The sequence below is a fragment of the Microtus pennsylvanicus genome, chromosome 9 (genome assembly GCF_037038515.1).
Source record: "Microtus pennsylvanicus isolate mMicPen1 chromosome 9, mMicPen1.hap1, whole genome shotgun sequence".
NCBI classification, from domain to species: Eukaryota; Metazoa; Chordata; class Mammalia; order Rodentia; family Cricetidae; genus Microtus; species Microtus pennsylvanicus.
Window position 1 is genome coordinate 4,287,645 of NC_134587.1, and position 14,035 is coordinate 4,301,679.

Consider the following 14,035-nt stretch of genomic DNA (forward strand, 5'->3'; position numbering starts at 1 on the left):
TACCTAGCCTACCTTCCCATCCCTTCTCTGATGTCATGTTCATTTGATTTTTATTTCAGGGAAACGAAAGCAGCACAAAACCCATGAAAAGTCCTTGACTTTCTAAAAAACTCATAGTCTCTTCTTTGAACATACATTTGCTCAAGCCATTTTAGTGGACTTCTCTGTAAGGAATGAGACCATAAATTTCAGTCTAATGACTGGGCAAAGAAGTACCCGGGAATTGTGACTAGGATTCTGGCCACTGTTTCTGCCACTGTTTTCCACCCATAATTCAATCATCTTGGATCAAGCCAGAGAAGAAATCTTTTAAGATTGAAAGTCAAACAGTTTCAAACTTTTATCACTTTCAACTTGTGCAGAAGGCGACCCGTTTCCCCGCGCACTTCTTGCACTTGTCGCTCAGCGTGCTGCTACAGTTTAAACAGAGAACCAACTCAAAACCAACCCAAAATGATGGAAAACGGGGTTTCCTCGCAAGGCTGGTGTGGTAAGACTGTCTTCTTTAAAAGGCATGGGAACAGGAGAATCGAGGTTGCTCGGTGGTTTGTGAAGTCCCCGCAGGAACTGACCATGATGACAGCTGCCACTCAGTGACTGGATGTACACTGCACTGTATCTCCGGCTGGGAAGCGACAGTGCCGCCTTCTGCTGAAGACGGAAGATCATCCTGTTACCATCCCTGTGGTTTTAAAGCACTAATGTGGACCCCATGTGTGTGGTCACATTGCAGGTCACAGCCTGCTCTCGGTCCACAGTAACAGGGAGCATCAGTCACAGCAGGAGACAGGCACTTGAAGGGAAAACAGCGTTTCCCTTCTGGGATTTGATCCCATTAGGATATAAAAATACATTACAGGCGAATGGATAAGAGATGAGAGAGAGAGAGAGAGAGAGAGAGAGAGAGAGAGAGAGAGAGAGAGAGAGAGAGAGAGAGGTGTGTGTGTGTGTGTGTGTGTGTGTGTAAGCATGTGCGTGTGTGCTGTAGGTCTGTGTACTAATGCTCAGAAGTGTATATGGAAATGGAAACTCATGCTTTTCCATATAGCTTACGTTATTTGATGTGACTTCTTAATTTTGCTGAACAGAAATGAACTGCAGCCCTCCGTGGCTCTGCTTCTTGGCCGTGTTTTGCCTGAGCATGTGTGAAGCCTTTCCTCGCCCTAAGGGCCTTCACTTGTTTTCGGCTAACAAGAACAGTCAAGCCCAATAGGATGTTGTAGTTCCTCACCGTCCATACCTTTCCTGGATTGTGAGCTTCATGAATGGTGGAAATTGGAGGGAATGAATCAAGAGTAACTGTCGATTAAATGACGTGCAGCAGGGTTTGCCCATCCTAATGAGTTGCTTCTTGCACCGTCATTCCCCCAGGTTCCACAAGGCTAAGCAATATTTCAGAGAAGGACCTGACCAGAAGCTTCTAAGCCTAAGTAGTGACGGTCTTTATAACCTAGATCTATTTTAATGTGTAAGCCATATTCTCTATGCATATTCAGTATGCATTATTGTAACTTAAGATATGTTTGTGTGTAGACTGTATAAAATGCTTTTGAATGTTCTGTGAATTAGACTCTTAGTGTTAGTATTGTCCAAATCTTGTGCCGATCACAGCTAAATAATTGAATTGTATCATAGACATTATAATGTAATGGACATTTTAAATGTCAGCAGTAAAAATTGATCTATAATAATGTGTTGACAAGATTTATAGAAAATGTGCATCATGGTAGCCTTTGTCCTTTAAAATGGACTTTTAATTTCTATTTATGGAGGAACTGTAACTATTGCTCTTAATGTCCTCTTTTTTTAAAAAAAATCTATATATTTGCCATCTAGAAAATATTCTGCTTTTACAGTAGAATCTGAGAGTCTAAGAAATCTAATTACTCTTGTTCCTAATTGAGCCAGTTGTCTTTAAGCAAAGCTAGAATCTCCGGAGGGAAGAATAAGTTGTAACCCTGCTCCCCGCGTGGCATAGAAAACACATTCACTTTGTTCCTTTAATCTCTGTGCTTGGGTAATATACACGGAAGGACACGCCCATTGGTCAGTGTGTGTGCTACCCACATTGTCAGAGTGACTTAGAGAGCACTGTGACTGACTCGCAGGGGGGCTTGGGGAGACACACTTCCTCAGAGCCCTCACACTGCCTGGCACCCTTACTCTCCTCCCCACTTCCCTCTCTTCCTATCCCCACTCTCCTTCCTTGTTCTCTCTGGAGGACCACTCCTGCTGGACATGTCAGACTGAAGGCCCCGTGTGCTGTCCCTCTGAGGCCACACTGTGAGGCAGGACTGTCTCTCTCCATAGGCTGCTGCAACTGCTTTGCGTTTCCAGTCACAGCTACCGACCCTACACTCGCAAGTTCATCTGCCTTTTCATTTAACCAGAACTTTGCATTTTTCACAGGGCAGCCTACAATTCTTGTGTTTTTATTATGCTGTAACTCTCTGTATTTCCTACTACCCATGATTGCTAAATAAATCATATTTGATGGAAATTACCCTGGGCCATTTAGTATTCGCTCTAATTTCTTTCAGTGGATTGTTGAAAGATTGGAGAAATACAGAAGAGACTGGGGGTAAACCAAGTGAAGAACCGACGTGGGCGCATTCTGAGCTGCCTTTCCGACGTGGGCGCATCTGAGCTGCCTTTCCGACATGGGCGCATTCTGAGCTGCCTTTGTGCTATAAAGGAAATGATCCTTGATCATCGTATCACTAGATGCAAATGTCTGGCTAAAAGCATTGCTTACATACAGTTATGGAAATGAGAGACTTTTCTCTAGAAATCTCAAGTTTTATAGGTGAGCCATCCCCTCTGCAATTTATATATAGATTCAGAATGACACTTACAAAGGTAATATTTTTATTCTAGGTGCTTCCAAGAAGAGAGAAAAAGCAGAAGATGAGTTGACTAGAGTAATAAATAACGAGAAAATAAAATGACTGCCTGTTTTCCACTTGTGGCTCCCATGTAAATTATTAACAAATGTTATTTTTATTTATTTATTTATTTATTTATTTATTTATTTATTTATTTATTTATTTATTTTGGTTTTTCGAGACAGGGTTTCTCTGTGGCTTTGGAGCCTATCCTGGAACTAGCTCTGTAGACCAGGCTGGTCTCGAACTCACAGAGATCCGCCTGCCTCTGCCTCCCGAGTGCTGGGATTAAAGGTGTGCGCCACCATCGCCCGGCCCGTTATTTTTATTTTAATAATAATCTAGCAGTGTAGTATGGTTACACCCAAAGACAGCCAAGTCTCAGAGAAGAATACTTGTCTGAACCCATAGAGTTCAGAGGTTGATGCCTTCAATTTGGTCTGGATAACTGTGGTACCCAAAGACCTATTCTTCCTACCACATCTTTGTGGAGTGGGCTGGAAGCACCGAGGAGTAGAGTGCCATTTGAAAAGAGCAATGTGGAAAGCAGAATGTCAATGTGGCTACTTCTCCATCAGTTAGTACAGATTTTAGGCAATAAGGAAAATGAATACTTTAGAGTCAAAGGGTAGCAATGATGCTATTCATTCCAGTCGTATTTCTGTGGAAGAACTCTAAATATTTAACATGCAAATCCTATACATGCATATCCGTATCCTACTTGGGACATTTTAATTGATTTTTCTGAAACTGGAAAGCTCTCTATATCTCAAATGAACATGTTTTTAATCTCAAATAGCTGAAGAGCAAATTTATTTCTTTTTTCAGCATTCCTGCTTTACATTATTTTCTCTTTTTTATTTTAATACAGAACATTATTTTTCCACAAAACACTCAAAAGTTTAGGTGAATGGAAAATAGTTTTAATCAAGAAATTCAACATTTTTCCAGGACATTCTACTTTATTGGAAATGACCTTGTGACCCATTTCACTGTAAGAGAAATCAGATAAATGTTTAGAAGAAAATATTAAAAGTCTCTTCCTCGCAAAGGTTAAGGTGAAGTGAACTGGTTCTTCAGAAACCTCTACTTGGTGTTTACCATATACAAAATGAGACCAGAACAAAGAACAGCCCTGATCACATCTTTCTGAAGACCCACTGGGTGGGGGGCAGAGGGCGGGGAAGCAGGATGAAAGGAGGCACAGAAGGGACTTGATGTTCACACTTGTGATGACATGCTCTTCAGAACAAGATATCTTGTCTGTGTCATATGTTACAAACAGAGCCGCCCCCTAGGCTCTGCCTTGCCCTGAAATTTAAAAGTACCCTGACGGGGGGAATAACACTTTCATCTAAGCTCAATAGAAAGCCATTTTTGCTTCCATGAACCCCTGCTTTGTGCAAGGCTGTTCTGGAATCTTTTTCATGAAGGCATCAAATGCAGCATCCTTGGTAGATACAAGACAGGGCCAATCTAGCCCGGGGCACAGCAGAGCAACATTTTCCTTGGGGGTCTTTTATTCTGTAGCCCCACTTTCTATGTGGTGGGAAGCAACTAATTTATCTCTGCCACGGATTTAGTGATGTATGGTTTGGTACTGATGGTCGCTGTGGCTTTCCCTCAATAGTGGCTGCACTTGCTCCATCTGCCTTGGGACACCGAATCAATTGCTTGGGAGAACTTACACCTCTGAGCTCAGCCAGGGAACTAAAGGGAGAGAATCAAGAATGGCAGGTCCAGGGGTCTAAGTGAAGGCACCAGAAGTGAGTTCAGTTGGGCAATGTCTTCTACATGGTGACTACCTTCCTTGCCCCTTCCAGGGTACAGTTTTCTGTCTTTTGAGTACTGATTATATATCATACACACAATAATTCAGCCAATATTGTAATTATCTCTTGTTTGGGTATGTATTTTCTATTTTCAATTTCCATCTTGGAATGGTCTGGCGAACTTTTAAATCATTCTAGTTGAATACAAAACCCATAACATTCTCCTCTAAGTAGAGCTAGACACTGACAGCCCCATTACCATGGCAACGTCCACCCCCCCACCCCCGGCACCATCCCCGCCAGGATACTTCTGTCTGTCAGAGCTCAGAGTTCAGAACATTCCGGCACATTTGGAAGTCTGGAAGGACGAATAAAATTGAGGCTATCCTATATATGGCCAATTTAAATTTCAAAATAACAGAGAAAAAAACAAAGAAACATTTTATAAACTCCCAGAGACTAAATAATAGCCACCAATAAGTACTATTGCATCTTGAAATAAAGCCAAGTATGTATATCTTGAGGATGATGTAATATGCTGAACGTTCATAACCAGTAGTAGTTTGTTAGTGCAATGAATTAGAATATCCTTCACCAAAATGGGTAGTGTACTGTGGATAGCATTGTCTACATCACTGTTAAAGAGTACACAGAGAAGCACCCCCCCTCTGCCCTCAGAGGAAAAGGAAGTTACTTCTCTTGTTTTATTTTCAAAGTCTTTGGCTCTGGAAGATGACAGAAAGTTCAGATGTTTTCCCCCTTCAACTTATTTGGAAAATCTTCATACATGTCTAAATTATTATCAGATGCAAGAAACAAGTCATCTACAGTTTCTTATATGCTCATCCTGAATACATTAGACTATACAAGAGCTCACTTGTTAGACATGACTTTTATCATAAATACCGTACACATTTGTAAATAGTTAAGGTGGAGTTCATTTGGAAAGAGGAATCCGCACACTGTGCGTGAATGCATTTTTACTGTAGTGTATCTTTGGATAGTGTATATTTGTGTTTGCCTGCATACATGGAGCCTAATGACTAGCTAAAATATTAGAGACTTAGAATTTCAGAACTCAGGCTGGGGAGATGGCTCAGTTGGTAAAGTGCTTGAGGTGCAAGCTGAGGAGCTGCGTTCAATCCCCAGGACCCAAGTAAAGGAAAAGAGTAATGCTCGCACTTGTGATTCCATCACATACACATACATACCATACACACACCATACACACACACCATACACACACCATACACACACCATATACACACCATACACACACCATACACACACACCACACCACACCACACACACACACAACTTAGAAACTCCAATTAATTGGAATCATACTTTCCCTTTTGGGAGATGTAACCATATGAAAGTACTTCCTTTTTCAGGAAAGCTTTTTAATAAAAACCAAAGTACATGGAGTTCACTTGCTTTTAAAAAAGTTCCATTTTTTTATTATACAGACCATTAATCAAAACAGAATTCTTCACTTTGCCTCCAAGGTAGACTAAACATTCCATGAAAGAGAACGTTTATTTCTTGTTACTTTCCTCTCCTGTAGTCTAACAAATCTTGCAGACCTTATAGCCTAACTCGTTTGGGTTGAACTTGATATGTTGAATTCATCTGTCCTTTCCTGAATGCCTTGAGGACTTATTTTTCTTAGAGTTGCAGCGAGGATTAAAAACACAGATTTAGGGTATGTGTTCACAGGCAGGTGAAATTAATCATCCCTTTTATACCTTTATCCCCAGGTGGGACAATGTAGAATCTATTGATTCAATACTAAGAGCACTAGCTACACTATATGCATTTGTAGTAGTATTTAGTTAGGGTTGTGATGTAAATATATATGAACACATAATATCTTCTATGCACTGAGTACATCTGTGAACTTCTTTTTTTCTTGATTTTTATTGAGCTCTACATTTTTCTCTGCTCCCTTCTCTGCCTCTCCCCTCTCCTTCAACCCTCTCCAAAGGTCCCCATGCTCCCAATTTACTCAGTTCCTTGCCAATTTATTAATTCTAAAAGAAACTGTAAGTGGTAACTATTACTGTAACATCATCTAAAAATGGAAAACAAACAAACACCAAACAGCAAAACACTGTGTTCAGGTGTCTTCCATATTGGAAGACCCAGACTTAAGACTCGGGCTCTGGAACTAAAGGCCCTTTAAGCTCCCTGCTTTCTCAAGATCAGATGTCTGTGAGCACAGTTCACTGGACAGCACGCACGTAACACGCTTGAGGTCTGGGGTTCAATCCCCAGCATCGATTCACAGCTGCCTCAAACTAAGCCCCGAAGAAACGGCTGAACTGGGCATGCTCTCTGATTGCTTCAGCTGTGGAGATGCATACACAGCGTGGATCACTTTCAAGTTAAGTGCTCGCATTGCAGAAGGCTGAGAGACTCATACCTCTCCATTGGAAGAGCTTTCCACTTCTTAGCTCTTTATACCTTACTTGTGGTGGATATTTTGTTTCTTCCCAGTTTCAGATTCTTTCCCGTTCTGTTAATAAATTAAAATCTCCCTACTGTTTCTCTTTCTCTTTTTAAGGTGTTTATTTTATTTCTTCCTGTGTGTGTGTGTTTGTGTACATATGTGTGTGCACACAAGCTTTGTTATTGGAGGCCTGAAGCTACCATTGGCCACACCAGTCTTAAAGTTATATGCACTTTTGGGAATTATTTGGTGAATGCTGAGATTGAAACTCTGATACACTGAATCCCTCATTCCTCTTCATAAAAAGTTTCTACATCAGAATTCAGCCATGTTTTTTAGAAGTAGAGTAAATATTCTAGGCTTTGTAGCTGTAATACCATCACGCTACCTCATCCCATTTCTCTTCCCTCTCCCCCGCTTCCTCCTGCCTCATCCCCATCTTTTTCCTCACCTCATATTCTCGCCCCCCTTTTCTTTTATTAAAGTCAATTACAAAGCTAATCCCATTCTTATCCTGGTGGGGTAAGTGTCTAGAAAATCTGGTCATATGACATATCGGGTCAAGGAGCACATTGGACTACTTCAAGAGAAAAACCCAGTACCCTGTGAGACAGGCAAGGAGAGAGGAATTGCTTAGCTCCCAGGATCCGCTTGGCTTGAGATACACATGGACCTATTTCCTAACAAAGCTCTCAGCAACTTTGGACCCCAACCTGCATATCCTTCTCCAAAGTCATCCATCTCAGATGGAGATAACATAACCTGCGTCACAGACCGCACACTAAGCACCCCTGACCGACGCTCATCACAGGCACTGCCCTGGCTGTCTCAGTGCTCCACACGGTATGCTGCTGTGGGTTTCTGCCAGGCCTGTCTAGGCAATGCCTCCCTCGCCTGCCCTCGCTCTTCTCTGCGCCATCTTAACCTGGCCTCGCTCTCCTTCCCCCAAAGATGTGCAGAGACACAGTTTCCCCACAGAGCTAATCTCACTGCTGGATTTGATGGCTAGAAAGGGCTGAACATGGTTGGTCTTTTGTGAATATTATTAGATAGATAACATTCACAAAAATGTCTGCAGGCGTTTATTCTTATTTCCTGGTTGATATCTGATTAATTCCCAGATTACCTTGCTAGCTGATTCAGTTGAAATGAAGGCTGTTTTAGAAGTCTACAAGCTACAGATTCCCTAAATATTCTTGTTTTTCTCAGAGCAGACAAATGGGGAGGGCATTAATTCTTAATTCGTACTAAAAGCGAGCATGAATTATACAGTAGAAGCATTATGGTTTTATGGTTCCCTATGGCCCTGTCTACCCTGGGGACACGTGTCTGCTGCTGCACATGTGTAGCGGTCACAGCAGATCCTATAACATCGTTCAGGAGCCAAGTGCACATGTCTTAGGCGATGTCTTGTAAACTTCATTATTAAGTATAAGAACCCTATTGGATTGTGAAGCAGAAAGACCTTAATTCTCAGTCACTGGCAGCTGCTAGCAATTAACACTGACATGTCCTAACCTCTAGTCATAAAGATATTGATAAAATGGTAAAATAATAATGAAGAACATTTTAAGAGTCTAAAGAGTGCTTGAAACACTGCTGGCCCACAGTGAATAGAAATTAATATTAATTCGTATTTTTCCAGACACATATATTTTTGTTGTTTTGAATGAAGACCCAAGCAATAAATTCTTTATCTACTCCTGACATATGGCCCCAATTTTAGGCTTGGCATTTACCTGCTTTGTGATCTTGTCCAAGCTTTTTCTTCTCATTTAAAAATGGAGATAGCAGGAATATTTCTCTTTTAGGGTTATTGGAACAATTAGAGGTGAGGTGCTGAGAATGCTATGTGACATGAAGGGAAACAACAGGATTTGTGAAAGAACGAACATTCCAGAGGCTGTACCCACTTCCCATAGAGTCACATGATGCTTGTGATTTCAAGAATAAAGCCAGGATTTAACTTAGTAGCAATATTCTAAAAGCCACATGGTGTGTGTGTGTGGGGGGGGGTTTCCCTGAAAAGTAAGTGTAAGACAGCCATTCTAAACTCAAGATTGGATTATCAATGTCTCAAAGCATAACAAAGCATATGTGATATAGATGAAAATGATATGGATGGGTTGGGAGTAAGATACAGGTTGATGCACATGTTCAAATAGAGATGGAAATGTTGATTGATTACCAGTTGGTGTATCATGCAGACAATCTAATTATAAATTTAAAAATGGAATGCACGATTGAGGAGATAGATATTAACATGAAACCAAAATAGCAGAGGTCTTTATAATTCCTTAATGGCTTGTTAAATAATATATGTTATTGGTGATCCAAGTGCCCAAGAAGCAACAAAAATTGCAATTTTCCAAACTACAACAACAAAAGCAAAGCAAGGCAGCTGAATTGGTGCGTACAGTGGTACAGGCCTGTAATCCCAGATTTGGGATGCATACACAGAGGGACATTACATGTCAAAGCTTAGCCTGATCTACATAGCTGTTCCCAGGCCAGGCCCTACCTCAGAAGGCAAACAACTACAGCAGTGGTTCTCAACCTTCCTGATGCTGCGACCCTCTAATACAGCTCCTCATGGTGTGACCCAAAACCATATAATTATTTCATTGTTCCTTCATAACTGTAATTTTGCTGCTATTATGAATCATAAAGTAAATATGTGATATGCAGGATATCTGATATGTGACCCCCCAAAGGGTTCACGACCCACCGTTTAAGAATGGATGAACTACAAGTATGCACACATGTGCATGCACACACACACACACACACACAGACACTACACACACACTTATACCAGTTGACTCTCATATCCCAAGTTCTCCATTAGCCAAACAAGGAAGCAGAAGGTCCTTTATGATAGGGAAGGCGCCATGTAAGAGAAGCATATACATTGTGAATCATGAGGAAGACAGTCCAGAAGCCAAATGGGTCAATGCTGTAATCAGAATCTTCAAACTCACCAGAGAGAATGTGTTGTCGCAAACATCCATAGAGCAGCAGACACTCTCACGTGGGGTAACCTGGGGCAGTGGGCAGAACTCTGCCAAGAGGCAGCATGTGTCAGGGGCCAGCAGAGGGAAACAGTGAGCCTTGCCGTCCCTCAGTTGACTCATGCCATTCTTCTCTGGGCAACTTCAGCACAGAAGATTGGAAATAACTGGAAAGTATTTATTAACAAATAAGTACCTCTGTTCCTTACTTAATTAAGAACAGGTTGTTTCTTTTCTTTCTTTAAAAACATTTTGTTTTTATTTCACCATTGCCAACCATTTCACTTATTCATTGGACTTAAACGTGTATGCACATAAATATGATGCAGGGACACATTCTACTTGCCAGTAGAGCACATTTAAATTTCATATTATATAAACAAAGACGTTGACTTTGTTGACTGTGTTTTCTGTCAAACACTATGATACATTATTTATGCAGATATAGTTTGGGGTAATTTAATGGCAATGTCTAATTTTTAATATTTCTCCTGTGTATTCAACAAAATATTAAAGAGTCATTTATTTATCATCTATTTCCAATGTAAACTCCAATTTTAACAAGCAGTCTTAAGCTGACATACAAAAGCAATATTTAGTGGAACAATTCCTATTTTAATCTCATCGACCTTCATGTCTCATGTTTTTGACCATATTTGATTCTCAAAATCAAATAAGGAGCCTTATAAGTGTTTCAAACACTTGACAAATGCAATAATCAAGTAGCAAATTTTAAATAAGAAATCTATGACCCATTAGGGCCAAAGAAGAAAGCAGGTGGCAACATATGGCAACATAATTAGTAAGATTAGGGAATCCCATCCACAGAGAGCACACTGCAGGCCCACTGAAATGAGAAACCTGCCTGTCTGGGTGATGTCCTGGAAAATGTTTCTCCAAGCAATAAGGAAACGAAGAAAAGAGACCATTTCGAGCAACTCAATTTTTCAGCCATCCTCCAGCTATGGTGTTTAGAGTTCTCATGGTCTTGTCGGTGTCATTCACGTAAAGAAAGCCATACCTTTGTACTTTTTGAGCAATATGCCATCTTGAAATACAAATTGTTAAAGAATTAAGTGAAAATTATTATGTCTTAAGACCTGGGCAGAGTAGGACTAAAAGTGATGTTGTTTGAAACAATCTTCATGTTTATTTTGTAATTTATAATATATTATTTTTATTACACATCGGCACAAACTCGACAATATTCTACTTTTGAGATAGTGGGTTTTTTAAGTGATTTTATTTTATGTCCATTGGTGTGAAGGTGTCAGATCCTCTGGAACTCTATTACAGAGAGTTAGTTGTGAGCTGTCCTGTGGGTGCTGAGAGTTGAACTGGGTTCTCTGGAAGAGTGAGCAGTCAGTGTTCTTAACCAATGAGCCATCTCTCCAGCTCTAGAGTTAGTGGCTTAATTTCAAGAATAAATTTTGAAATGTGTGTGGGTGTTAGTGTATCTTTCTCTCTCTCTCTCTCTCTCTCTCTCTCTCTCTCTCTCTCTCTCTCTCTGTGTGTGTGTGTGTGTGTGTGTGTGTGTGTGTGTGTGTGTGTGTGTGTGTGTGTGTGTGTGTGCGGGGGGGTGATGCCCATAGACACACGTGCAGAAGCCAGAAGATCATCTCAGGTGTTTTCCTCTGTGGCATCAATTTTACTGCTTTGAGACTGGGATTTTCACTGAACTAGAAGCCCACCACTTACTCTAGGTTAGATGGCCACCCACTTTTGAGACTCCACTTGTCTCTGTTCCCCAATGCTGAAATTTCAGATATATACAGCCATGCTTGACTTTTATCTTGCAGGGTGGGGTTTGAACTCAGGTGCCCATCATTGCAGAGCAAGGACTATTGCCCACTGACCCATCTCTCCAGCCTTCTGAAAATAGAAAATATTTAAAAAAATGAAACGCTAAGTAAAACATGGTGTGGTACCCACGTTTAATATCAGCACTACACTGAGGCAGGAGCATCTCAATGAATTTGAAGAGAGCTTGGTCTATTCAATGAGTTCCAGGCCAACTGAAGCTATATAGTGAGACCCTGTGTCAAAAGCAAAAAGGAGATAAAGAAAAAAAAGAGGAGGAAGAAGAACAGGAGGAAAAAAAGGGAGAGTTAAAGGAGAAAGAGGAAGAGGAGAACAAGGAGGAGACAGAGGAAGAAGGAACCGCCCAACTAATTGAAGGGTTGCTTTACAGGTTTGGTTTTGCACAGATCACCTTAGTTTAAGTCAATGCTGAAGAATTCAAGAACTAAGAATCTTTTCCCCACCCTAGCCACATGAGGAAAATCATCTTGTGTTTTATCCTTGGGACGTGAGAGTTTTAGTTATGAGTCAGTGTAGAGGCCCCGTTGAAGGGAACAAGGGAGCCTGTGGGTTCTAAGGAAGCATGCTTTTCTGTTCTTACAACCCTGACAGTCTCACACATGGGTCATAGCTTATGGAAAGACTTGTGGAATTATGAGTTCACTTGAGGTCACTCCTTATCTCTGGAGTTGAGTCTGTATCTACAAAGTGAGTCTTACCTTTTATACACATGTAATGGGCTTACTAACTGAGAAATGTTAAGTGAAGCCACTTTACTAATTGTAAAGAAGGGAACCAATATTAACTAGCATAGTTCACCGGCTATATTTACAATAAAGGCAATCGTATCCCTTTCCACTATTACAGCCCCAAGCCTTAATCATGTAAACTTCCAAGAGATCTGTGGAACTGAACTGAATCAAGACCAGTGGAATTTGGAAAAGCAACAAGTGGATAAATAAACACAGAGGAATTTGAAACAGAAACAAAGGGATTGTGTTTAAAACCTTCCCCATTATAAGAGAACTCTCAGTTTTCAAAAGTAGAATTAAAATAATTCAGTTAAAATGTATCCAAATTCTCCCTTCTAGTTTTTGAGGGAAGTCGGGGAGAAGAGCTGGACAAATAATTTAGCACAAATAATAATAAACTATTTCTGAAAAACATGTCCACACTATGCATAAAATATCAAAAGCACTCCAGAAGGCCATCCTGTTTGTTGCTGACATGGGGAGGAGCTGGGGTGTTGGGCCTGTGGTTTTGTGTTGTACTTTTCCAAGCTCAGGCAGGAGCAGAGCTTTGACAAGCTTCTGGTTGTTATCAACTTGCTTTTTGCACCTGGAGGAGAAAAAGAAAATACCCCAGAACACAGTGGAAGCATTCCAGAGAACTTAATACCACGCTGCATAAATCTTTGTAAAAGAAAAAACCTGGTACGTGACCCTTTACAGCAACAGTTCACACGCTAGGCAGAGTAAATTGTCCAGTCCGGGTTTGCAGCTGAGTCATTTTCCTGGAGAAAGTTCCGGATGAGAAAACAGAAACAAACAAAAGCAAGCAAACAAACAAAAAACAGAAACAGGTTGCAGTCCTGTAGGTCTTTTCCTAGGACAAATTTTCAAAGACAGAATACAAGGTTACAGCGTTTATGTCCTCACAGAGTCTATGTGCTCATATGTCTCTGACTCATAACTCAGTTTCAGTCTGTTGACTGTAGCGCAGCCATAGGAGGTGTCCCTTTTCTGATTCCATCTTCCCCTAATGCAGGCGCCTCTTAGCTATTCCCATGTCTTCTTTTCTCCTTGGTTGCTTGTTCCTGTAAAAGAATTAGAAGTGAGAAATGTCTAACTCAGAGTCAGAAGGAACAGCACATGGTCATTCATCTCCCAGGTGTATAGCGTTCCACAGTGAGTAAGGGGAGGGCCTGATTCTGCTCTATACAGTGAAGACATCACCTGCTTTTTCTGCAACTTGGCATTACCTGAAATGATGTCATTTATTATATATTAATTGGTATATATATTGATTATCCCAACCACTTAAATATATACAAACATATTAAAAAAACTAAGCAATATTATTAGTACCTATATCCTTAACGTAATAAATATGGAG

General features: G+C 40.7%; 2 protein-coding genes across 7 annotated transcripts in view; one reads left to right on the forward strand and one right to left on the reverse strand.

The window, feature by feature from the left end:
- Pde1a (phosphodiesterase 1A) overlaps positions 1–2,503 on the forward strand; it is a 230,855-nt gene extending 228,352 nt beyond the window's left edge. For all 6 annotated transcript variants that reach the window (XM_075984750.1, XM_075984749.1, XM_075984748.1 and 3 more), the window contains one exon: positions 60–2,503. The gene's annotated coding sequence lies outside the window, so the exon portion shown is untranslated. The remainder of the gene's footprint in view (positions 1–59) is intronic.
- Positions 2,504–13,675: 11,172 nt separating this feature from the next.
- The window catches only part of Ppp1r1c (protein phosphatase 1 regulatory inhibitor subunit 1C), a 96,421-nt gene continuing 96,061 nt past the window's right edge, over positions 13,676–14,035 (reverse strand). Inside the window, exon 5 of the mRNA XM_075984386.1 lies at positions 13,676–13,736. Within this exon, the coding sequence (XP_075840501.1) occupies positions 13,699–13,736 (38 nt within the window). The 3' untranslated portion in view covers positions 13,676–13,698. The remainder of the gene's footprint in view (positions 13,737–14,035) is intronic.